Raw genomic sequence first — 27,157 nt, 5'->3', positions numbered from 1 at the left:
TTAAAGTTACTGTGTTATATATACTGCTTGAGAAAAATCTTAATGTGCAGGTTCCCTCATGGCCACCTTTGCACAAAGGCAGGAGACCTACCAGATAGACAAAGATGGTTTTAGACTATTTGATTCTCAAAAAGATGCTAGCTCTAAAACTGGCTCATTTAGTTTCTAAATCAACAGATATGTCCTCATATTTCATAGGCCAACTCTAATCAAAAAGCAACCCCCCCAATTTTTTCTAGGGCTCTAAAAACTTGCAATGAGATACAGGCCTACTTTATCCATGAGAGATACATTTAAATGATGACAAAAAGTGTTAGGATTAGTATTATGATTAGTGTGACAATTTTAATGTTCTTTTTTTATTATTTTCTAGAGAGAGAGAGCGAGCGTGAGTGGGGGAGAGGGGCAAAGGGAGAGAAAGAGAGAATCTTAAGCAGACTCTATGCTGAGAGTGGAGCCCTATGTGGGGCTCAATCCCACGACCCTGGGATCATGACCTGAGCCAAAATCAAGAGTTGGAATGCTCAACCGAGCCACTCGGGTGCCCCTTAATGTTATTTCTAATCCTACTCATGCATTAAAGTGACAACAACTCCTTCCAAACAACAAAAAAAATGTACTTGAATTTTAACATGGGATTTTTTATGCCAGATTATAAATTTACATAGTAACTGATGAATTATAAAAAATCTCTCTAATAAGTTTTCTCTCAGAAAGTCAGACATTAAATAATCAAAATGAAATAATTATCTTAGAGGTTTCCCTCAATGTTAGTCTTTACACTTTTTAAAAAGTTCCTATAAACCTCTGGAAGAAAAGAAGGTAAAAATCTTTAACATTTATCTAATATTTTGCAGAAGTCCTAAGTACAATACCATTAACCATGTTCAAGGAAACATACATTCCTACAGTAACTTTAAGAATTTTATATATATATTCTTGTGTGTCAGGCTTCAATTTCTAATAACATTAGGCAACTTGCTCAAAAAAATTTTGTGTTTCATCTGAGGGAGTTACCTTTCCATTTATTCCTTTAAATTATAGAAATAATGCCAAAATCAGCAGATATTACAACTTTGAAAAAAATAAATAGGGGTAAGTAAAGAAACTTTTTGTGGTTTAGGCTATGTCAAAAATTTCTTTAGTTTGTATTAACACGTTTGTAAAAAATTGTACTTTTTAAAAAATTGTTTTATATAACACGTTAAAAATAAGGCACAAGAGAGGTCGGATTACACAAAAAGCCTTACAAAATCAGAAGGAAAACTGTTTAATTCAGATGCTTAAGGGAAATTTAAAAAGCAATACAGAAATATTTAAATGAGTAAAAGCATATAGAGCAAAAATAAAATCAATTCTCTCTGACATTTCTAAAGGATTATGAAATCACAGAGTTATATGGAAATTAATGAATATTTGTTTTCAATAAAGTGGAGAAAATACCAATATATATTGATTTATATATTTCCAAAGAAATATCAAAGCATATGGGTTAGTACCAGAAATATTTAAAAGAAGAGAGTGCTAACAGTCATTGTTAGCAGGGCGATAACCCAATTACATATCAAGTTCAGTCACGTACAGGTAATAACAATAGGGCTCTTTGTGCATTATAGCTTTAGGTCACTAACACAATTCTCAATAGAATAATAAAGACTGGTGCTATTGGTACTGTTTCTTTTTCACCCCCATCTTAATCCCTCTGAGACCAATTATGTTATATCAGCCTCCCAGATATACCCAATTTCCATCTACCCAAGGACACATTTTAGCACCCCAAAGTGGGTCTAATACATTAAAGTACACTATATTTCGGAGCTTTAGATATTTATACAAAATGATTAGGCGTACCCAACTTGTACACCAAAGCGTCACCAGTGATTGACTTGGGGGTAGAGGGAGAAAGGAAAAGAAAGCAATCTTACACAGATATAAGGTAATGTAATGTCTATATTTCACAACTGAAGATCATTCAGTGTGTCTTTTGAAAACTGTGAAAGTCTTACAGAAAGTTACACGGTTTTATAGGATCCCACAGGAGATGTGAAATATAGGGCACCGTTTTGGATTCATGTCTTTAAGGAGCAAGTCCCCCGTGTCACTTCTGAAGCATAAGTGAACAAAGGGCCTACTTAAATATATTTTTTAAACAAAAATGGAACATTCAAAGCTTAAAGATCTAATCTTATGTGGCAACTCTAACTAAGGTGGTCAACTGGTATTATAAATGATGAGAACAGCTAACTCACTGAACCCATTTTTTAAGAAGGAAAATCAAACATTATTAACAGTGTTTGAGATAACACTGCATGTTAAGTTAATCTTAATAAATAATGGCACAGTTATATATTTACTATTATAAATAGTCTCATCTCACTTAGCATTGGATGACATGATTATAAGGAGTACAGAGATATCCGTGAAAGCAGATTTAGCTCCAAACATTTATTGTGCCATTTAATTTAATGTCTCTCATGTAAATATTCCTGGGATCATGTATTAGGAAGTTTCCTCCAGCAAAATTTAAATAACATGGGTTAATTTTGACTAACAACTCCAGGGAATATATATAGTTCTATTAAAAGTTGTGAATCTGGCAACTATAAAATAAAACTATGTAGACTGCTCCAATGAATAAAAAAGTTTTATGAACTTAGTTTAACTTCAAAGTATGTGAAAATAATCTGTCCCTGAGACTCTCATCTTTTTTTGCCTTATATACACAAAGCAGCAGCTCTTTTATGACTAAAACAAAGGTCATGTTTTTGTTATGGACTCAAACTTCAAAATGAGCTTCTTTAAGCATATTCTGAAGTTAAATATAATACAAACAGAAGTCATTTATAAATGTTAGGTGAAAAACTTCAGTTATAATTTTTAAGGCGTTCATTTAACACTCACCCTTAAAGGGTAACTCTTTGGAAAATAAACTTTCTCTTATCAGCAAAATTGTGACAAACTGTAACACTTTTTGGTTGGTAGATTATGGACCCATGTATCTGGTATCTTACTTGTATAGTTTCCACAAACTCTAATATGTAAAAAGAATGCTATCCTTCCGCAAATAGCTTCCTCATTCGTTCATTACATGACGCCCTGCCCCTCCCCCCACCTGGTTACCACAAGGCAGAGGAAAAGGAGATTCCAGATCAATATGGTGGGTGAAAACAGAGAAAAGAAAGATGAAAAAATGGAAGGAAAACATGAAGCGCTCGCTCACACAACACCCGAGAGTTTACTTCAGGCTGCGTGACCTTGTAGCACGCACAGTGGGATGCCATGAGGCAGAGGCACAACAGCGCCTGGTCGGGTCGTGGCTCTGACACTACCTGGCTCTCTATTTGCTCAGATGTGAAATGGGAAGAATGTCACTGCCTTTATTTCTTTAGCAGGAAAGTTCTTACATGGCTTAAAAAAAAATGGGGATTTCTCAGTTGAAAAAAAAACACTATTCCAATTTTGCTTAAAGCCGTGTAAATATATTTATACTCTACAAGAACCTATAAATACCTGAAATCATTGCAGTTCAACTAAATATTTTATTATTGTTATGTATACATAATCACACATAGAAAAAGCACTGTACTTTTTAATCTTTATATTTTAAATACCCGGGAAAAATCAATGCTTGTCTCAAGAATAACAAAAATGGTGCTGGAAATTCTTCACGCATTTAAGCAAAGCAGGGTAAACTATTCCTGGGAAGGCAGAAAGGCAGAGGAATACCCCCTCCTCCTACCCACTCTCCATTTCTCTTTAAAAAAAAAAAAAAAAAAAAAAAAAAGGAGGGGCACTGGAATGGAGGTTAAAGTAAAAAAGAAAGTTTGTTATTTATGAGGTAAAAGTCTATGAGCATTCATTCATTCTCCATTAATTCTCTGATTGGATGTGATCTTTTAGGTTGGTATTTTAGAAGATAATTGCATACTTGAGAAGTAGAGTCCCATTCACTGATTTTAAATAAGAACAGACACCTTTCTATCTGTGAGCTGGAGACATAAAGTGGCAAAACAAACACGTTTAATGAACAAGAGAAGCATTCAATGATCTGAAAACTGATTACGGGTTCAATAATTGCATTTCCAAAATTATATTTTGGTTTCTCCGTGTATAAAAAGAAGAAGCCCCGGGCACCTGGGTTGCTCAGTCGGTTGAGCTTCCAACGTCAGCTCAGGTCACGGTCCTGCAGTTCATGAGTTTGAGCCCCGCGTTGGGCTCTGTGCTACCACACAGCTCAGAGCCTGGAGCCTGCTTCAGACTCTTTATCTCTCTCTCTCTCTCTCTCCCCGCCTCCCCTGCTCATTCTCTGCCTCTGTCTCTCAAAAATAAATAAATATTAAAAAAATAAAAATAAAGAAAAAGGGGCCCTACTGAGTTAGCAAGTTTTCAAAAATATAATTAGAAGATAACCACAGATACTCACAGATACTGTGTTCTACAAAAGTAGAACATTTTTATTTACAATGACCTTAAAATGACCAGGAAGCTGGTAAATATCTGCTCTGGCAGTCAGCACAGATGGACAAGTGCTGCTACAATACAGCTGATTTCATTCAGGAAGTTTCAACCCTCTCACCCATGCTCTATATAGGTGTTTGAATTTGTTTTTGCACAAAGCATTGTTTTTTCAAATCCTGAGTTTAATTTCTACTTTCTCAAACCAAGGTCACCTTTATTCTCCCTATTTATTTCCATTTTTCACTTTTGTCTGCAAACCCTTGACTCAACTTCCCAGGACTTCCTTCCAAACTTATCTGTTCAAACCTAAAATGATGACAAGCTTCCCAAAAGCAACTGCCAAGGTACAATTCTGTTCAGTCTTTGCCATGTCTTCTCTAGTTAATTAAGAATTTTTTACAATAAACAAAAAGTCTTGAAAGAGACAGAATTTCCATTCTGCATGACATTAATGCTACGGATTTTCAAAAAATGTACTGGCTAAAAAAGAACTCAGCCTAGACTCACATTTTACACTTTGTAAATAACTGTCAATATAACTATTTGCTGTTGTTTTTCAACTTACGAGTCACGAGATAACTGAGAGAACAGTGAAAATGCTTACTTTTGATGACCACTCCTGTGACTCTCAAAGAAATTAAATACTGAAATGGAAGGAAAAAAAAATCTGTTTGTCTTATTTTCCAATAAATGGACACTGGGCATTTCCAGAAATGATGCTGTTTGTTGATAAGAATGAAAAAATCATATGGTGGGTGATATCAATAAAATAAAATAATCATAGATTCTGGCCTGTCTTTTGAGTAATTGTCTGCCTTACTGGATGGAAAGAAAGTTCTTTGGAGAAGTTTTTTCATTCATCCAATTGTCAAATAATTGGTGCATTTACTTATTTTTTCATTTATTCCTTTAATCTCACTCTTTCACTTCCTCATTCCATCCATCAGTGGCTGAACCTTTTTAATATGCCAAGCCCTAGAGATACAGATAGAAAGCAGTTACTGTACTCAGGAGCAGGAGCTAGACCGTCTGGGGGTGGGAGGTGGGGGCTGTGTGCAAAGAAAGGACTGCCATGCAGTGTATTGCCAAGGGAGGAGGGTATGGGGAGAGAAGAAAAGGGAGCAGGGAAACTTAGTGTGGGAGAGGATGCCCAAGCTTTGCTTCAACGAGGTAAGTTAGCCTGGTAAAGAACAGGGGAAGGGGGATTTCAGAAAGAGGAAACGGCATCCATAAAATCGTGGAAATTCATGGACCTTTGAGGATAACCTGCACTGGGACAGTTAGGGAAAGAAGAGAGTATCCTGTGATCAGTAGGTCTGGATAGATAAGCCAGGATCAGATTATAAGGGCGCTTTTGAGTCATAATTCCTTGTATATAGTAAATGTTCAATACATTTTAACTTCACGGATGTTAACTGCACAACACCAACAATCCCAAGTTTAATTAAACCTAAGAGATATCTACGGAAAAATATCTATCTTTTCAACTCAAGATTTTTATGATTTTAAATACAGTAGTTTCCCAGGGATACACGAATGAGACCATTACTAGAAAAAGAAAGAGCACTGAACACCAAAAGCTACTGTTTGCTATAAACAAAAATGTTTTTACTAAGCTATAAAATATACACATCCCAATATCATTCATGTACAGCTGACATATTTCAATCTATAGTCCCAATCATTTGTACATAATGATAACAGTATCATTCAAAAGGAAAGATTTGGCACCCGGGCTTATTTTTCCAAAGGACACTATTTCTCATTTTTGGTTTGTAATGCTTGAATATAAGAAATAAAAAACACCCCAAGCTTTTAAACTCTGAGTTCTTCTAACTGGAATGACTACAGCTAGAAACAAATCTTATAGAGTTCCTTATTCCTATTGATCAAGGCTGGTAGTGGGCACAGCTACTATTTTCATGAAATTCTCCCTTCAAAACCTCTTTGGGCTGCAGCCTTAATAATGTAGCAGTAGCTAAAATCAATTTGATAAGCTTCCTAATAGGCATTTAGTGGGAAATTAATTTGCTTAATTTTTTTTTTTTTATTTTTCAGACAGTTACAGAGCCTGCTACCGATTTAGCTGTAGAATGGACACTTAGCGAACTGGTCCTTTAATTAAGAGTTGGTCATTTAGAAACTTTATGCTTTACTTTTCATTGTTCATGCTAAAAAATGAAATGGCAATTTGAACTTTTAAGAGATCTAAAAAGCCTACTATATAAGGAAATATTTGAGATCCCACTAAAGTATCACAGCATCAAAGCTGCTCAGGTTTTTTGCTACCATAAATTCTGAGTAATTATGTTACAAACAGAGTTCCTACTTAAGGAGAGAAAATATTTATTAGCACATCTGCATTTCAAAGCTCTTGTTCTGAGAACTTTTCCACATAACTGAAAAGATTCGATTAACATTATTAGTCTGTATTTTTCGTACCTCATTTCTTTAGTAAGAATTCGTTTCCGTGTTTACCTAGTTTAATAGCCTTCTATTTCACTACAGCATCACGACAGATTTTACCAACATAAGAAACTGTACTGTCTTCTTTGGAAAGTACCCCATACAACATGTTTCGCTTTATATCTCTTTTCGAAACTGGTGACTATATAGGGTGAGCTAAAAAGTGGAATCTGTTTTCCCTTCCCAACTCTGAGACCTTCTATCTGGGCCAGACTTTGATATCTGCCCCTTGGCTGAGAATCCGCATATCCAACTTCACACTTAGCTGCGGTGAGGTAGCCCTGCAGGCAGGCCGACTTCAACGAACCACTAGTGGTATCATCATTAAAATCCTGCTGAAGGTCACCATGGTAACCGCCTGCTGAGGCTTCACTGCTGCACTCCGCATCTCCTAATCAGCTACCATGTGAAATGCAAATTCAGACAGTCTGAAAATTAGTCAAGAAGAATAGGGGATGAGGATGCAGATATGTGAAATATTCATGCGCTTCATGGAAAAAAGAAGACAGCATGAATGACACAACAAAGAACGGCCCCTGACATTCTTGCCATCATTTTGCATTATTGTTCACACCCTACTGTATTTCCAGGCCTATCATTCTGAAGTTGGTTTTGCGAAATGCCATATTTATATTCCATACCCAAAATAGTAATTAAAAATGGCTAACATAATAGCATTAACATCAAATAAAGGCAATACTTCTCAATCATCATCCTTGCCTTATCAGAGTTTATTTTTAATTACCGCAATACAAAGGCTATGAAACAAACAAACAACAACAACAACAACAACAACAACACCAGGCATCAAGTGATTATTAGTATCAAAACCACAGGGAAAAAAGGTACTTACAGCATTCTAGGCCCTCAAATGCTTTCCACATGCTAAAAATTCTATAGAGAGATTTATTATTCAAGTTACACTGACTCAATTTTCCTTCTATAAAACTAAAACCGATTGCTATTCATTTCAAGATAGAGTGACAAGACTACCTAATAAGTGAATGTTATAATTGTTTTATATTTTCCTTTGCTCCTTGCCATTTCCCTTGGGCAAAAAATCTGTTGCTCATGAGAGGGTGAGATGTCCTAACTCAAGACAGTGTTTTCTCTGGGTATGTTCCCCAGTAAGCTTTCCAAAAAGAGTTATGTGAACGCATTTAGTTTACCCAAGGTATTGCTGTTCTGCCTATCTCCTCCTCAAATACTGGCAAAACGTACTGGGCTAAAATAGGAGAGGTTTTGTTCAATAAAAAAAAACTGTATGTTGGGTAGAGCCAAAGCAACTTACTTCGATGAACCACCAAAGCAAGACAAGGATTCAGACTCAGATTTTAATACAGTAAAGTTTCCTAAAATTTTCAATCCCACCCAATATACATTTTACCATGTCTACTAATGACAACCTCAAAACATTTCCCACAGGGATTTGATGGCGACAGTGAGGCAATGACAGGTTAGATATGGTCGAAGGAGGGAGGGTAACTCTGAAAGAACAAGGAAGGGACATGTAAAGCTAAATGATGTATGCTTCAAATTGTGGAAAACATGGATGAGAGGAAGTTCTGCCAAAATGGAAAGTTGTAACTGTTGGTCTGAGACTGTGAGAGTGACCAGTTGCCTTGTGAAGAAGGCACCAGCCATGCTGGTCAACGAGAGCCGGGGTTTGAGCACAGATTCTGCCCTTCGCCGTGTTCAGTATGCTGCAAAGTCAGCTACCCTTCTCATCACACCTAAGAACTGACCAATTTCACACCACATGCTGTGCTGTGTTCTACTCCGCTTTAGTAGGAACTGCAGAGTCAACCCTTTAAACAGTAAGTCTCCAAGAGAAGGAAAACAGAATGAAAAGTGCAATTTCTGCCACCATACTTGTCATTTGTGTTTCTGGATTAAAAAAAAAATTTTTTTTTCCTTAATAAAATGCGAACGTTAGCGAAATGAACAACAGACAAACACATGGACCGAAAAATGACTTACTTCCTCTGAATAGTGATCTGAAGGAAGAGGTGGGTAGTCACACTGTTCTATCTTCTTACACAGCGAGTACAAATTCATTTTGTCACCATAGAAAGGACTCTGTAACGCAGCCATCTGTAAAATGCTCCCAATGAAACTGATATAGTTATATGGTAACTTTTAAATGAGATTTCATCGAGTATATTACACAGGGGTAGAAACAGCTACAAATACTTTCAATAAAGTTATTTGGGCATTTAGATTTTATGAATATTCCTTTCTGAGAATTATCGAGTAAGTTCTATAAATCTTATTACAATTTTTGGTTATTTTTGTCAACATTTAAAATCCCTTAAGGGAGAAATGGTTAGTGTACGTGTGTGTGTGTGTGTGTGTGTGTGTGTGTGTACTTATACACACACACACACACACCACACTCATACATACATATATGACATACCCCAGTATTAAGAAAAAACATAAACTTAAAACGCTTTGTAAATATAATGCTATAAAAAACGACCAATCCATCTCATGACTAAACAGACCTCAGTGGTATATAACAACCATGCAATGGTCAAAATATCACAAAAATGAAACTGAAATTGAAAATGAATTATAATCTAAGCAATGGTTTGGGGAGTAGAATGTACAGCATTTCATCCTGCATGACAGTTTCTGTAGGGAAGGATTATTCTGAGAAGAAAAACAATGCCTTCCAATCTGAATGTTATAACTGATTCTCAAGTAGTTTACAATGAACTAGAACTTCTTTTCTTTCGATAATGTCTAAAAAATACTAAATATGTTCAAAAGCTCTCTGAGTCATAGCGGCTCCTTCAAGGCATCCAAATGAGATTTCTATCCAGAAAAAGAAAAAAAAAAAAAGACTCAAAGAATGATCAACTTTGAAAAAGACATTATTGGATTTAAATTTATTTTCAGACAAGGTTCTAAGTTGACATTTAAAGTGCAAGCAAGTACTGTGGTAAGCAGGGTTACAAACTAAAAAATTCAATTTAAAATGTTCGCATCCTGTTCAAAACCTTCTAAATCTTTGAACCGCAGCAGCAAGAATACAACACGGAGTGCGAGGCTGCCCCAAAGTCAGTCACCCTTTTCTACATGTGCTAATAAGTTTGATTTTGGAAGGACAATGTGTACATTCCCCAGACAGGCAGAGTGTGTGTGAAACACGCTAGTCCATGCTGTGCTACTCAGTGAGCGTCAGTGGGGACAGGACAAGCTGAAAATGGCTCTCATCTGTCTTCTGGTGCTCCAGACAGAGCTTTAACTCCTTCGCAGCCTTAAACGAGGAGGGGACGGCACTGGAAATCAAACCTGCAAAGTAGCTTGACACAGTTTTACCCAGCCTGCATTTTATATAAAACTTACATAAACCCATACGAAACCACCTCAGGAAAGGTTGTTCCACATGAGGAGAAAAAAGTAAAAACAATACGAATGGCCCTAAACATATAAAACCCTCCATCTGAGAGGAAATTTCTCGAAGAGGCGCTATCAAGAATGATCACGTTTTCTGGTTTGGTTTAAAATGCAAGGCCACTTTATGATAGAGAATTATAAATGCCACCTTAGAAAAAAATACACCGTATATATAAACTATAGCCTTTCCACGTTTGCAAAAACCCTATGTAAATGTACATATATTCATTATCCTCTGTTAGGAGTTCATTACAGCACTTTTGTCTCAATACTGCAGTGTTAAAAAAAAAAAAAGTCTGAATGTCCCCTAAGGAGTTAAAACAGGAATAGTATATTTTCATGCATCTCCTGCTTTGACAGATGAAAAATGTCAACTGTCCTGTTTTTATTTTCAAGCTTTTGCACTATTCATCTGGTTCATTAGTGCATCTCGATGCTGCCCCTGACAGCTGCTCGCCCTCTCCTCCCAGCAGCTGAATTTTTCAGGCTAATTTGATCCTCCACACTGAGACGATCGCTAGAATGATTGACTTGCTCCCTGACCTCCAGGGTCTGACTTTCCTGATTAGTATTCTGGGGGTGTCGGAGGGACGAAAGCCCACTGTCTGTCTTCGGGGCTGGTGGCAGCTCTCTTTTTTTTTGAACTGTAAGCCACCAACCTACAACCCTAGAAGGATGCAATTGCTGCACTGAACAATAAAGGAAATGTGTAAAACCTACTTTTCCATGTAAAGGTCCATGTAGCAAAAGCACAGCATCTTGATTTTAATTAGTAAAGTCTACTTTGTTGCATATCAATTAAAACTGTACTGCTAGTTTTTTTTTTTTTTTTTTTGAGGTTTCAGGAATATTTGAAAGTCTAATTTTCTGAGTTTAAAATACATTTTCAAAAAAGCTTCCTGCTCCTTCATTGTTAAGAGTAAATTCTTAGTGGGATATAATATAAAATGTCTGAGAGAGGTTGTGGCCAATTTTTGAAAGATTAATTGCTGGGTATTTCTATTAACATTATATGGAAACATAACTGGAAGGAGACAGAACATAAAGGTAAATTAAATCTTTAGAAAAATTTTAGTCCTTTCCACATGAGTTGCACAGACGAACTGAGAAAATTTACTGAGATGAGAACTATCATTACCATGATAAATACTTTTAACTCAAAATCGTCCACAACACATAAAACTCATGGATGTAGGAGTGTCCAAAGAAATCATTTCTATCTTGGTGATCATTTTAAAAATACATAAAAATGAGACACTGCCTCTCAAAGCAAATCCAGAATGTGAAGAATTATTTCAGTTTTGATATAAGAGTTTAGTGACCCTGAAAGAATCAGACGAACTTCTCAAAAAACCTTTATTACCTTAATTGAACTTTTTCTCTTTCATTGCTAAATTTCATCGTTAGTGCAAACCAATTTGTTGTTTACCTTTAGATGTTTAAAAGGAAAATGCTGCCTTGATAATATAAGATTATGACACAAAGAAATCTAACGTTACCTAAACAAATATGAAATATTTAAAAATGTACAAAGTGGTATTTAAACATTGTAGCAACTTAATATAATCAAAAGCACTTCTTTTCAGCATTGTATCAAATTAGTGAGCATAATCTCTTTTAATCTCTAGTGCATACATAAGAACATATTTTGTCATATCACTGATTCATAATTTTTCATAATAAAAATTATCCTAGGAATGTTACCTAAGAATATTTAAAAATCCATTCTTTAAAGTGGTCATTAGTCACTTTAGTAGGAAGAAAAAAATAAATAATCTCAGGTTCCTTAAATTAAGGAAATTTGAAAGTGTAAACCATAATATATAATTAAAGATCATGATACACATTAAAAAAATAAACCTTCTGCTGCTTTACTTCCAAGTAATAGGTGGGCAATTAAAATAGATGATCTCATCATATATTTCATTTAAATCAGGAGGACAGGAACACAAAATATAGAGTAAGAAATACAGTGGCTTCTGTCTATACACTTTAGATTTCTTTTACATATGTTAAAACATGAAAGTGATTCCATGTATTATTTTCCTTCATTTTATTTTATTAAAATAGTTACTTAGATGTAGACTAACCTTTCATTAACAGCTCTGACTTAAAGCCTGTGTCACTAGGAAAATCATACCATTCGATTAAAACATAAATTTACAGAAGTCACTAGTCTTGAGTGCTTTTTCATACCATTACTCTATAATGTGGATGTAAAATGTGCTCATAGTATGCTTTTTTTCTATCCATCCAAATCACTGCATGGCAATATTTGCTAGAGGATCTACCTAGATGATTTCCATTTTCCTTTCATAAATTATCACCAGTGGAACAGGAGAGAATTTCACTAAGCTTTACCAATACAACTGTTTACTCATGGAAACAAAATTAAGTGATAACCTAGAAAAATTATCTATTTACCTACTATCCTTAAAGCTGAATTACTACTCTCTGTAAGAGTGAAAGAGTACTGAAAAAGATATTCACCATACTTTCATGTTTTAAATCCATTCCATTATACTTCCCCTGCTATGCATGGATAAGCAAGTTATTTTACAGATGTTCAGGTGTACATTTTCATACATAAGATATGCAGAAAAACATTACATTAACATTACAAATATTTCTCAAAATAAAATTCTCACCAGAAGGAAACAATTTAAAGATATTTAGAGGAAATAAATGTGCAAGAATGTATAATTACCGTTACAAAAACAATTAATAGGTCAATGAATTAACCTTCCGTAACTAAAAAGCTAATTCTTAAACATCATTCAGAAATAAAGTAAGTGTATAAGAATAGAGGGAATATATTATAGTAACTAAAATACATGAATATACGGAATTTATCAACATTACTTACCTCATACAGTAGACAGCCAAGAGACCAGATGTCAGATTTGAAGTTGTATCCATTTTCATGGATTCTCTCTGGAGACATGTAATAAGGTGTACCCACTGCAAAAAGCAAACCAAACAAAACAAGAGGAGTCTAAAAATGAAGATGCAGCTGTGGTAAGAAATTTTAGACACAAAATTCTAGATTAAAAAATATCACCAAAATCATTCATTAGAATCAGAAAATGGTTTTTGTGAATACTTAAAACTTTTTAACTTCCTCTACTCCCTGACCCTTATATAGCACAGCAACATCTATCCTATATTAAAAAGGGTGTAGTGAGTTGAACTTTATTTCCTTTTGATCAATTCAGGGAGATTCTCGGGAGCATAACTAAAGTAAAACCAAGGAATTCTAACAAGAAAATCTACTCAAGTGATTCACATTGGCTTCATTTCTTTATTTAAAAAAAAAAATACGGCTTGCATATCTCAAATAATCAAGCATGATGGTATAATCATGTACTTAATATAAACATTAGTATATCACAATTTAGTAGAGTGTATATAAATAAATCATGCTCATTAACTTTAATAAACATTCCTTATAACACAGTTGTAGCTCTTAAAATTATGAATGATATAATCATTACCCTTCAGTACCCTACCTACTACCACTTTTGAAACATTAGAACAGACTTTTGTACATCAAAGGGTTACACAATAACATATGTGAAAGGTCACGGACATCCCTAGAAAAATATCTGAGTTATTACTACTGAGACTTTTTTAAAGACAAGATACTGTAGCTAATTTTTATTTTTGTTTCTTTTGATGTGCTTATACATGTTTCCCCTTTTTATGGCCATTTTACAAAATGCTAACATTACAAATCATAATGTAATAAATTAATATTTATTAAACATTTAAAAGTAAGCAAAGGCATGTAAGTTATTTTTTGAAAGGTAAAACAGTTAAGTGACGTTCAAAGTGACTATCTTCAATTTCAGATATAGATGGCTAATTCACAATCATTAGCCTAAGGGGTTTTTTTGCCAAATAGAGACCCAAAGTTTGAGAAGGAGATTTTAGAATTTTACTTGCTTGAGGCAAAACCTACCAAAAAAGATGCTGCTACTCACAGAGAGAAGGACATTTCCCTTTTTCTGTTAATTTTCAAGAACTCCCAGACAGTTAGTGTAAATCTTAATGAGACTGTAACTCACGGTCCTGAGCAGGGGTATTTAGTCAGAGACAACTGGAAGAGCCACAGCAACAAAGTATCATTCTCAAAGGCAGGAGTCGGTTTTCCAAAAGAGTAAGGTTGCAAACTAATAGTTGTGTGTGGAAACTATACTGCACTGAAGGTGAAAACGTCAGGAACTACGTATCCACAAGGAATCCTATCTGTACTGGAATCCATTTTTACTAAGAATGGAGGGTCCTAGTCACAATGGACGAAAGGGTAGTTTCTATGAAAGCGAAGAAATGAACAGGACCATAGGAGGATAAAATAAATTTAAGTAAAATATGAACTAGTCAAATATGAAATTAGTTAAGACAAACCTTAAGAAATAACCTACTTAATTGTAGTACTTATTTCGAGGCAAGGAAGTTTGCCAATGTCTGTCAGGGTCAGAAAAGCTAAGAAACTTTCAGAAAGAGCAAGGATTAAACAATCTGAATTGTTATTGGGTAAAATAAACATGAGCTCTCCAGCTTTGGGAGCTTCAACCACCTTCACTTGTAGCTTGCATAAGCGACACTGATTATTGGAGGTATTTACACTCTCCCTCGACCTAAGGAAGGGTGGTGGGTACACTTGGAATAATAAGAGGGCTCTGCACAGGCTCCTGGATTCAGGACATAAAGCAAGTGAGTGGCAGTGAGGAATGTGCAGAGAGAGGCTTCACGGAATCCACAGGGGGCAACTGAAAACACTGAGGCTTGAAGGTTCAGAGTTTACCAAAAGCAAAGGTAATTTTAACCAGTAGCTCTGGGAAACCTGCTGATACATTAGGGGTTTGATAGGAGTGTGAAAGATTGATGATAGGGAAAAAGAACAAATGCTAGCGTTTTACAGAGATTAGCCCCAGCACAACACCTTGACTGCAACACAACTGAACTCACGGACGACCCACAAGTGAAGGAAGCAGAGAAAAAGAATGACGAGGGTATTCGACTGAGCTAAACTTACAATGTAAAACATTTTAATGCGAAGAAAAGCCTTTCGAGTGAGCTGCTAGCGGTCATTACAAAAAGTGACGTATTGGGTTAACACTGACACTGCAAACTGATACTGATTCCTCTTCATATTATAAATAACAAACTTCTTTAGGCTAAATAGGCGGATTTCGTTTTAATATTTCAGGTATACAGATCTTGAATATATTAAAATATAAATCTAAGGATGCTACTCACCTTTTGATTGACACATTTCCAAAAGAGTCATTATGTAGGAAGAGGAGAAAGTGTGTATCCTGCACTACAATTATTAATTGGATAAAATCATAATTAACTGCTGAACACGGCAGAAGAGGGAATTTCCACTTGCTCCCTCTTACATGCTCCCTAAAGTGCACCTCCATCCTGGACAAGGCTCTTCTACTGACTGACACTGAGCAGAGAGGTTGCACCCCATCACATAAACAGATTCATCCTTCCTCTCTACCTAGCAGAGAGGTCAAAAAATTTAAGTGCTCAGGAAAATATGAAATACATTTTCATGCAGTGATAGGTCTTCCACATTTCAAATTTAATGGATATATAATTATTTCCTAAAAGCCTTTTACAAAATCCACAACAGCTGTGTCTATTATTACTACTGCCTCAAGAATGTTGTGACTTAACAACTGTACAAGAAAAGGGAGAGTTATAGAATGATATGATTAGATATTAAAACGATCATGCAAATTACTGTGTGTTGAGGCGCATGGAGACAGCAAGTTGTGTAATTTTACTAATCTTTTGAGAATTTATGGCTGTAGATAAAATGGGAATATATCTTACCATAGCAGATATTTATTTGGACCTCCTGACATACGTGAAAGTAAGAAATGGATGATAACGTCATAAAAAAAAAAAAAAACAGTAACAGAGAAAGGCTGATATTAGGGGAAAATTGCTAACAACTAAAAATGCTATTGGATGTTTGAAATATACTAAGATAATCATTCAAATACAAATAAGATGGGAAAAGCTTCACACTGTATATACTCTATTAACAATAAATACGTTCTAAAATTTATCCTGAACAAAATGAAGACCGATTTTCTGAAGTTCTACATTATGCTTAAGAGTCAAAAAATTCTGCTAACATGTTATTATGGAATATATGACTAAATTAATCAATAACTTCCATATTATCAGAACAAGTTAGATGCAGAATTTTTTCAACATTTAGTACTACAATTTCTGCAAAGACTTGAATTGAGAAAAAAATAGAACTACTGAGGCATCTGTTTATAGGTTAGATTGGGTTGCTATTTTTTTTTTCTTTTCCATTTCGTTTTGTTTGTTTGAAACAAACAAAACCATTCAAAGGGCAAAACCATTCAAAGATCAGGAAACCTATTTCACATCTTACCTCACTAACTAGCTAGGAACACTTAACTAACTTCCCTTTTTATTCACTTCCCTCACCTCTAAGATGCAGTGATGAGAAAGAAGAGATGATTTGTGAGACCATTTTGCTCTGAATTCTGCAGCACTCATAAAAAACAAAACAAAACAAAACAAAACAAAAACCTACAAAAATCCAGATGGGAAGTAAAATGGAAAAAAGTAATATAGTCCTTTTTTTCTTTAAGCTATTACATAGGAAAGTGGAGTGGAGTGTTTTAAGTCAGAGAGTACAAACAAACAAATTCAGTTTAGAAATGTTCTCTTAGAATTAAAGCAAACTGCAGAAATGAAAGCTTTGAACCTTTCTTGTTGGGAACATTAAAAGGACCCTAATCATCTTATATCTCAGTTTGATTTCAAAAAAACACACAGATAGACACAACTTCGGGGAATAAGAATTAATTTTCATTCTTTCCTTCATAATCTTAAATCAGCCCAGAAACTATGTTGGCAGACTTAACAGAGAGAGGCCAAATGTATTTAATTGTAAGTATTATCTACGGTTAATACAGAATGGCTGGGTGGTAGAGTAGTATTTCTTCTGCAAAAGAAAATTCTAAAATAAAATTTGTCATCTTTTAAGTGCAACTGATGACATTTAAGAGCTTTAATAATGCTGAGGGAGAAAAACTCAGAAAATGTTACTGTTTTTTTCTTTAATTTTTTAATGTTTATTTTTGAGGGAGGGAGAGAGAGAGAGAGAGAGAGAGAGCGCGAGCGAGCAGGGGAGGGAAGAGGGAGACACAGAATCCGAAGCAGGCTCCAGGTTCTGAGCTGTCAGTGCAGAGCTGGAGGCGGGGCTCAAACTCAGGAACCACAAGATGATGACCTGAGCCTAAGACATACGCTCAACAGACTGAGCCACCTCAGGGCCCTGAAAACGTCATTGTTATTGTTACCCTGCTCTAGGGACTGTGTAAATGCATTATGCGAATTATCTGGCTGAACTTTTACCAAATGTTTAGCGGGTCCCTACTATAAGGCACACACTGCTCTAGGTGCCGGGGAGATAGAACTAAACAGACTAAGTTCTGCCCTCATGGGGCTCATGCACTGGTGACATGGGGATCATTATGAAGTGGTCTCAGGACATATTACTACTGTTACCTTGTTTTAGAGAGGCATTGGGAGGTCACATAATTTGCCAAAGATCACAAAATAGGTAAGGTGTGGATTTGGAATTCAAACCAGGTATTTGAAACTTGCTTTTAAATAAACAGTTATTCCATTAAAACTGACCACTGTGAAATATAACTTAAAAAATAAAAACAAAACAAAACAACAACAGAAAACTGTATATTTTCAAATAAAGAAGTAGAGAAACCTTCTAAAAGTCAGTATGTACATATGAGAAGCCAGGAATCAGGGTCTGGGTTCAATGGGCTACATGTGGAAATTCCGCTACTCTAACAGCTGCTCTGATTGTTTCAAAGACATCCTTGTTACGGTGACTGAGAGGTGAAACATACAGTTTAAAATCAGATAGTAGCTTCTTCTTAGAGCCATTATCTCAGTCAAGAAAGGACAGAATGTTAAAAATAAATCCGTGAAAGTAGCCTATAGCACTGACTGAACATATGCTGCCTTTATGGCCCCAAACCACGTCAAACTATGAAGGGGGATAAGCCAAAGAAAATCCACAGAGAGGTGCTAGGGAAAGGTGTGGGAAAAACCAGTATGTGACCACAGGTGGCACTTGGCACCAACAATGAAACTGTTTTAATGCCTGATTCAAGAACACTAATTTTCCAAGCTGAAATCAGAAGCTATATCACACTTGGAAATAGTGTGGGGAACATGAATTGTGCACTCAAGAGACTCCAGTGTGAAAATTCTGATATCTGGCTTGAGTGATGGATGGTCATGCATTTACTCTTCTGGCAACATCACAAAATCTGAGAACTATTTGTCTCCTTGTGGAAGGTAAAGAGGAATTCAAACAATCCTAACAACAACAACAACAACAACAACAACAACAACAACAAAATTCCCCCGCAATGGGTTTCAAATAGTATACAGCACAAGGATCAGTATCAGAGTTCTAGTTACCTTTTTTTTTTTTTTTTTAATCTATGCCATTTTCAGGATATACAACAAACACATGTAATAGCTAAATTCACACATGTACATGCAAAAAGAAAATTCTCCATCTTTTCTCTTCTGGGGGTCATTAGGAAAGAAAGTAAAAAAGTGCCATATTGCAACGTTATTAATCTAATTATTCTCATTTTTCTCCTTTGCAGCAGTCAGACAGGAAACACTTCACTGTGAATAATAAAAGCAACTCCGAAGCAAATAGATTTGCTTAAATGGTAGCTAACTAACCTTATTTACTTATACATACCTTTGGAGCAGATTGGCCTTTCTAACTAAGTTTTGTTAAAATTACTTTTTATCTCCTATATTCTAGTCTATGATGGAGTAAGCCACTCAAGAAGCAGGACTGGTATTAAGGAGAGAAGTCCCTTGAGGATTAAATAAAATTTTGCTAAAAAAACCAAACAAAACAAAATTGCCAATACACTAATAGTAATGATAGAACTTGTCTGCAAAATTTATATTATGTCAAGTATGGTATATTCTTCCCTAAAAGTAAAAGTACATCACAGTGCAATAAAACACCCATAACGGTCTATAATGAAAATGTGAAATTTTGATGTCAAAATATCTGCCAAAAAAGAAAGTGCTTAATTTCAACAATGCAAACCTCCATTAAACCTCTGACTTTTAAACAGCTTCATCCTATCCGTCAGTCTTCAGAGGAAGATACAAAAGATTCTCCATGAAGTCTACTAAAATAGCGTGTGGTAAGCAGAATTCCGGCCCCCATAATCTTTGCCCTCTGGCGTCACACCTGTATATCAGATGTTACACAGCAAAAGCGACTCTGCAAACGTAAGGCTATAGATTTTAAAACAGACCGATTATCCTAAATCATCAGTAAGATATGCAAGGGAAGGGGCAGGAGAGATTCAAAGTGTGAGAGGAATTCTACCTGCCGTTGTTGGCTGTAAGGATGGAGAAAGAGTTTAAACCACTAAATTTGTGGTAATTTGTTAGGGCAGAAATAGAAAACAAATTCAAACGTGTTAATGATCCATGCATTGCATGGGAGACTGGAACATTCAATGTGCTGAGAACCGACTACACACCAAGAACTACACTAGGTACTGGGGGGCTAAGGAGCAGAGTATATGGTTTGAAAATTGTTCGACCCTTTAAAACTCACTGGGTTATGTTGGGATGGTATGAGGTATGTTTTCTAAGTTTTTTTATGGAAGGCAGGGGAAGTAGGAAAAGCCAATACATTTACCTTAAGAAGACTAAAAGAATAAAATATGGTCTTTAGTAATTTAAATGAAATCTGGTTTGTTCACTAATTGATATGACTGTAATTTAGGTAATCACAACTACCTTAATGTTGAATTAGAGTAATACAAAAGAAATTAGTTCATGTGCTACATGGCACTTAATCCAAGTTGGTATTTGAAGCTTGGCAAGTAATAATTTTTATTATAAATTTTTTATTTTGACCAAAATAAGGTCTCTATCACAAACACATCCATCAGGGATAACTACAGATTAACTGATCAAGAGAAAAGTCATGAGGGGTCAATCCTACGGTGAGTTTCATGAATTATTCCGAATTTAAAAATAATTTCTCTGAAAAAAAATCATAATCATTATAGTAATCTCTCTGCTCTTAGAGTGACGAAAATTCCCTATATATGGCTACTTCTCTATTCACCATTCCCATTGAGAGTCAATTATGCTTTAGTTGCAGTAGCAACAAATATATCACACACACCACACACACACACACAAACAAGTAGAGAAAAGCTACAAAACAAACCACAGACAAAATAAACCAGATAATTTTTGCTTTATCTCACGGCCGTGGACAATGCTCACATTTATTATGTATTATTTCTGGTTCTCCTCTTCCTGACCACACGGGAGAATTATGCTACCCGATTCCCTTGAGATAGGTAAGGCCACGAGACTTGTTTTGGGCAATAAAACAAGATTGGTTGTAATTTGTGTTACAGTGAAGCAGAAGAATTTAATTAAGAGCCAGTACGTGATTGTCCATGTTCCCTTACCCTCACGAGCTGACAAAAAGCTATGTTGATAGGAAGATAACATGAGATTGAAGCTGCCTGAAATGACAAGTCACTACATGGAGGAGGGCAGCTGCCCGAGAGGGCCACACAAGGCCCACAGTGGGTGATGAGACATCATATGCTTTAGCTCCAAGCCAGCTGAGATTTTGGTGTTACTCCTTACTGCAACATAATCTAACCCACATGTACTGATACATTCAATTAAATTCATCCTTTGATGGGCAGCCAGTCTCTCAGCCCATTCATCATTTAATCAATATTTAATATCTATTATGTGCAATGCCGTATTCTAGGTGTTTGGAATACATCAGGAAACCAAAAACACATAGAACCCTTTCTTAATAAAGATTAAATTTTAGCTGTAGGACAGAGACAAAAAGGACGAAGCATAACAAGTAAGTTATATATCATATTAGATGGGGTGGCTGGGTGGCTCAGTTGGTTAAGCATCTGACTCATGGTTTCAGCTTAGGTCATGATCTCAAGGTTCTTGAGTTTGAGCCCCACATTGGGCTCTGCACTGGCAGCATGGAGCCTGCTTGGGATTCTCTCTCCCCCCCACCTCTCTCTGCACCTCCCCTGCTTGCTTGCTCTCTCTCAAAATAAATAAACATTTAAAAAATTTTATAGGAGCTCCTGGGTGGCTCAGTTAGTCAAGCATCCGACTTCGGCTCAGGTCATGATCTCACAGTTGGTGGGTTCGAGCCTCAGAGCCTGGAGCCTGCTTCGGATTCTGTGTCTCCCTCTTTCTCTGCCCCTCCCACTCCCCTGCTCACACTCTGTCTCTTTCTCTTTCTCTCTCAAAAATAAGTTAAAACGTTAATGTTTTTAAATTTATATAAAAAAATTACACAGCATATTACAAAATAAGAAGTCCTAATGAGAAAAGACAAATTATATAAAGCAAGGATCAGGAATTCTAGGGTGGTATAGGAGAAGTCAGGTTCAGTATTAGAGGACCTCAATTTCTTAATTTATAACAGCCATTCTACCTACTTCTAGAATACTGAGGAACAGAGGAGAAAATGTGCTTTAAAACTGCTTGTAAATTATCAGTGATATACACATATTCGTTGTTACTGTTGTTGCTATTTAATAACAGGAGAGGATTCCTCTGGGTCATTATTATAGGAAATAAGGGTAATGTGGTATGATTTTACTAAAAATCATATATTTGGAATACATAAAAATTATTCTGTGTATTCTGCTATGTTTTTCAATATTTAAAGGTAAAGATACTTGATCCCTTAGCAAGCTACCTCTGAGTCAGAACATTTGCTGAAAAGAGGCTTTAGAGTAAGTTAAGAAGTAAGTGTACCAAAAGTATATTCTGTGTTTTGTGACGTGAGAAAAACTACACCTTGATTGCCATGTTCCTATCTCACAGACTTTGGCACAACTGTAGTTTTCAGTTTAGAAGAGCCACTTCCTTAGAAATACGAGCCAAAGTTGCCGGTAGACAGAATGGTTATGAACACAGACTTCAATATCCTAGAGCTCTATTTCCTGTTTATTTCTGAATCTTGGGGCATCAAGAGCAGTGACATCCAGGAGAGAGAGCAAACTCTGCTTTCATATGTGGGTTCCTATGCAATGTACAGAGCAGACTAAGGCAATTGCAGATGGAAATAACAACAAATAAGAAAACACTAATAGAGTAGGAGAAAACGCCACCAGGTACCGATACGGTGAAAAAAATAAACTGTTGGGAGAGTAAGCCCACAGTTAGGAAGCCATAGGCCACTCACTATCTTCTAGCTCTACAGTCCACTTATCTCTCTGTGCTTCCATTTCTTTGATTCTGGAATGGGAATAATCCATATCTATAGCTCACATATATGTGTAAGGATCTTAGGGAATGGAATGATTTGCAAATTGTACAGAGATACCATGCATGTTATTACCCGCCTCCAGAAACACAGCGAACACTGTAAATGACTAATTCAGGAGAATATCTAAGAGTAGGTAGAAAAATCGGAATCTGTCTTTAAGTAAATGGAACAGCATAAAAGCACTGTAAACACAGACCAGTGTTTTCCAAATTGCAGGTCATTACTAATTAGTAAGTTGTAAAACCAATTTAGTAGGTTGCAGCTAGCATTATTTTCAATAAAATAAAACAGGACAATATCAGAATGCATTATAGTTGTAATGTAAAACACTGTCACATGAAACTTTCTTCAATTATATATGGTAATGTTCCTACGGGGTCACAATGTTGCTGGGGTCATTGTAAAGAAATTCTAAAGCCATTTATCTAGACTGTCAAGAAGCTTGATTCAAGGGAGAGAGATTTGTCCTCATTTAAATTTTAAGATGTAGGCATATATATATAACAGATTTTCTAACACCTGTAACATTTATAAGGTTGATAATATGAAAAAAAAAAACCGTCAAGATTCACAGGGATATATATAATCCTACAATTAGTCTCCCTAGCAACACCCTCTGTCCAAATCAATACAGAAGCACTAAATGAAGATCTGACTTCCCATAAATTCATGTACAAAACAAAAGGAGGAAGGGGACAAAAACAAAAGAATTGTCTAGATCACAGATTATAGGCAGTGACACACTTCCTGTTCTATGGGCTGATGAGCTCATGCGTATCTCATGGTATCTCTGCTCAGTTTTGGGCAGCACATCCTAAGAAGCACTCAGAGACAAAGGAAGGCAAACACCAGGACAAAGAAGAACCTGAAAACAGCAGACAATACTGGGCAAGATTATCCTGAAGATGACGAAACAAGGTCATGGTTACAGTCTTCAGGGCCCCTCATGTAACTCTCCTACTACAAAATTCCAAAAGCTTGCCACTGCACCAGGAATGAGATGTGAACTCTTCTCACATCTGGCCAAGACCCTTCCTTCACCCTCCGCCAGCAAACTCTCTCCAGATTGAGCTTAGAGCGTATCCTGCCTTTGTCCCTTTGCATAAACTGTTCTTCAGTCAGCCTGAGACCTTCTTCCCCAGGTCCCAGATAGCTGGTTCTTCTGCATTGTGATCTCAGTTCAAACACTGCCCTCACTGAGGCTTTGTCTGACCATGTCCCTTCTAAAATAATTCCCCTCCTAGTCATGCCCTGTCACATGGCTAACAAAAAAACAAAGACGTAAAATGATTATCTATTCCCTCTCACCACAAGATATGATCTATGAAGATGACTTTGTCTTGTTTAGGCTTGTTCCTGGCCCCTAGAATAGAACATGCATAAAGAAGGTACTAAAACTGTCTTTTAAATGAACCAATTCAGGTATTTTAACAGAATAATAAACTGTGCGTGAATTCCTTCTCTCTCCCTCTTCTTTCTCTACATCTTCATCACCACCACCACTGTGTCAACATAAGCAACTTAATGGCACATTACAGTGAATGAAAACACCTTTATGTTCATTGCATTATTACGTTAGGGATTGGGTAGAGATTAAGGCACAGCATAGAATAGTTATTACCTACATTTCCAGTTTTATAAATTTGGAAACAGAGCCTTAGAAAGTTAATAGAAGGTTTGATCAAGGTCCTGCAGAACAATGGACATGTCAGTTCAGATGTCCTCTATTCTTTCCAAAACACCATGCTATTTCTCACATTCAGAACAAAGCTAGAGGAAAAACAAGGCTGGCATATAATGAGGTAGGGATGTGTAGTCAATGATAAGAATGGAAAGTTATAGAGGACACCAAACACTAAAGGACCCTGACTACTAAGCTAAGGACTTTGCATGATATTCTTTAGGCAACTGGGAACCATCAAGGATTTGGGGGACAGTGACAAAATCAGATAATCTCTTTTAGGAAGATAACTCTGCCGAGAATACACAGAGTTATTTTTCATTTTTTATTTTTTAATATTAGAAATAAGGAAGAATATTTTCCTAGTTTAAACATGAAGTCACTATGGATTAAGGAAGAGGGAATAGAAAAGAGATATTTGATTCAATGTATGTGGTGGGAGCAGTGAGGGAGTAGAAGAAAAAGTGAAAGTTTCTGAGAATTGTTTTCAATTTTGAGGATTTGAATATGGTTTGTACATCCAGCAACATGGTATTTTGTACTTGTAATTTTTAAGCCTGATCCAAGAAATTATCTATGTATATTATCCAATATTCTATGTTGACATACTTTTGATTAAAAAAAAAAGAGTACTGAATACTGATTCAAAATGTGACTACCTATATAACTTTATCTGTCACAGAAAATGTGAGAGGGGAGCCTGGGTGGCTCAGTTGGTAAAGTGACTTGGGCTCAGGTCATGATCTAGCAGTTCGTGGGTTCGAGCCCCACATTGGGCTCACTGCTGTCAGCACCGAGCTTGCTTGAGATCCTCTGTCCCTCTCTCTCTCTCTGCCCCTCTTCTGCTCATTCTCTTTCTCTCTCTCTCTCACAAAAATAAACATTAAAAAAATATTTTTTAAAAAAGTATTTTTTTCTCAGTATGAGAAAAAATGCTTGTGAAAGAAATTCTTTTTCTTCTCATTCATTCATCAAAGAAATGATCTCATTGTTACCTCCTCACTGGCTGTACTACAGGCTGTGTCTTAGAATGTTATGTAATTATGTGCATCCCCATGTATTTTACGCATACACACATATATGCCTGCATTTTTACATAAAACTACACGACCTTAAGTAAACTGATTTAGATAAAACCTGGTAATACTTTCTTAATGAATTTACTCTCCATATCACATAATCTGGACTAGCACATCGCCTACGCTTGAAGATGCATTTTGTAAGCCCTGTTGGGAACTTTTGTATGAGGCAGTGGCAGACAAGTAAAGAAGACCGTTTCTAAAACTGATAAGATTGGAGTTTCATATACTGGCTCCAAAGGGTCAGGTGACTACAGCATGCTCAGAGTGACAGTCTGCAAAGCAGCATTTAAAAAAGAAATGCGTGTGCACGAGCATGGGTATGTACAGGTGTGTGTGTGTGTGTGTGTGTGTGTGTGTGTGCGTACATAGCATTTCTAAGTAAACAAATGACAGAATGCTCTTAAGACATTTGTTACTCAGGTGAGTAACAAAGTGAAAACATGTTTGTTATTTTTACTAGTGAGAAAGGACATTGACATGGAATGATGTTTTCTTCACAGAAATCTATTATTTGCATTGTAAGAGTTGTAACTTCCAAATAAAACTTTATCAAAGTCCTACTCAGATTTATGCATTTCTTATAGAATTTCATATCAAATTTTCTTATCAGGAAAACCTGTAACCCTCTATAAAAATAAAAGTAAAGTGAAATGGAACAAAACAGTATTACTCAATATCAGTTGAAACTTTATTTTCTTAAAGTACTTGACCAAACTAAAACTCTGGGAAAAGGATAAAGTATTATCTTTCTACCACTCTTTATAGCTTAGAATCCAACATTTTGTCATTCAGCAACTAGTGACTGGGTGCCTACTTATGTGCCAGGTACTGGTCTAGACATAAAAATTTAAATAACAAGTTCAAGTTCACACAGAATCTTGCTAACAAAGCCAGAAAAACTTTAAAAGGTCTAGTCAACTAATTCAGATGCTTGTTTCAATACTGTGCTTAGTGTAACTCACTTATTCTTCATCAGGCCGTTTTAAAGTTTTTATTTCATATTTACACACAATTTTATACAAAAATTTAATGGTTTTTGTTGAAATTATGACACCAGAGATGGGGTACAATTAAATTAAAGTCATCTTATTTTTATCTTAATTCTTATTTTAGTCTGGTTGTTACTATGTTATCTAAGTCTTATATTAACAAGGACAAAATGTAATTTGAAGAGTTTTAAGAGAAGCTCTGTCTCTCTCTTTAGCTTATTTGGTTTAAGAATTATTTCTTAGAAATTATTTCTTCCTAGTAATTTCTATTGTTTCTAAAGTAGACAACTGTCTTTCCATTGCTACTACAATGTTGTGATAGCTACATTCATTCTATTTTAGATATAAAGGACAATGCCATATTATTAACTCTAGAATGAATAAACAGCAGATATCTTTTACTACATTATTTAGGGGAATATTTTCCTTGTTAGTAATAGATCATGTTTAGGTTTCCTCTCTGCAGTAATCACAACTATGTGTGTTATTTTAATAACTAAACATTTACAAATTATGGTATTTTTACAGTCAGGTGAAGTCCTCTTCCAAGATATGGTTAAATCATATTATTTCAATGTTGTTAAATGGAGAATAAAACAAATGCTCTATGGCAATTGTTAAAACCAGGTTTGTTTATTAGCATTTTCTTTTACCA

General features: G+C 35.7%; 1 protein-coding gene across 3 annotated transcripts in view; it reads right to left on the bottom strand.

Moving 5' to 3' along the window:
• Window positions 1-27,157, bottom strand: part of NEK7 (NIMA related kinase 7) — a 158,698-nt gene that overhangs the window by 12,501 nt on the left and 119,040 nt on the right. For all 3 annotated transcript variants that reach the window (XM_023247963.2, XM_023247962.2, XM_023247964.2), the window contains 2 exons: window positions 13,196-13,290; window positions 8,905-9,018 (listed from right to left, as the gene is read on the bottom strand). In XM_023247963.2, the coding sequence (XP_023103731.1) occupies window positions 8,905-9,018; window positions 13,196-13,290 (209 nt within the window). The remainder of the gene's footprint in view (window positions 1-8,904; window positions 9,019-13,195; window positions 13,291-27,157) is intronic.

The sequence above is a fragment of the Felis catus genome, chromosome F1 (genome assembly GCF_018350175.1).
Source record: "Felis catus isolate Fca126 chromosome F1, F.catus_Fca126_mat1.0, whole genome shotgun sequence".
Taxonomy (NCBI): Eukaryota; Metazoa; Chordata; class Mammalia; order Carnivora; family Felidae; genus Felis; species Felis catus.
This window is presented reverse-complemented; position numbering and strand designations above follow the sequence as displayed.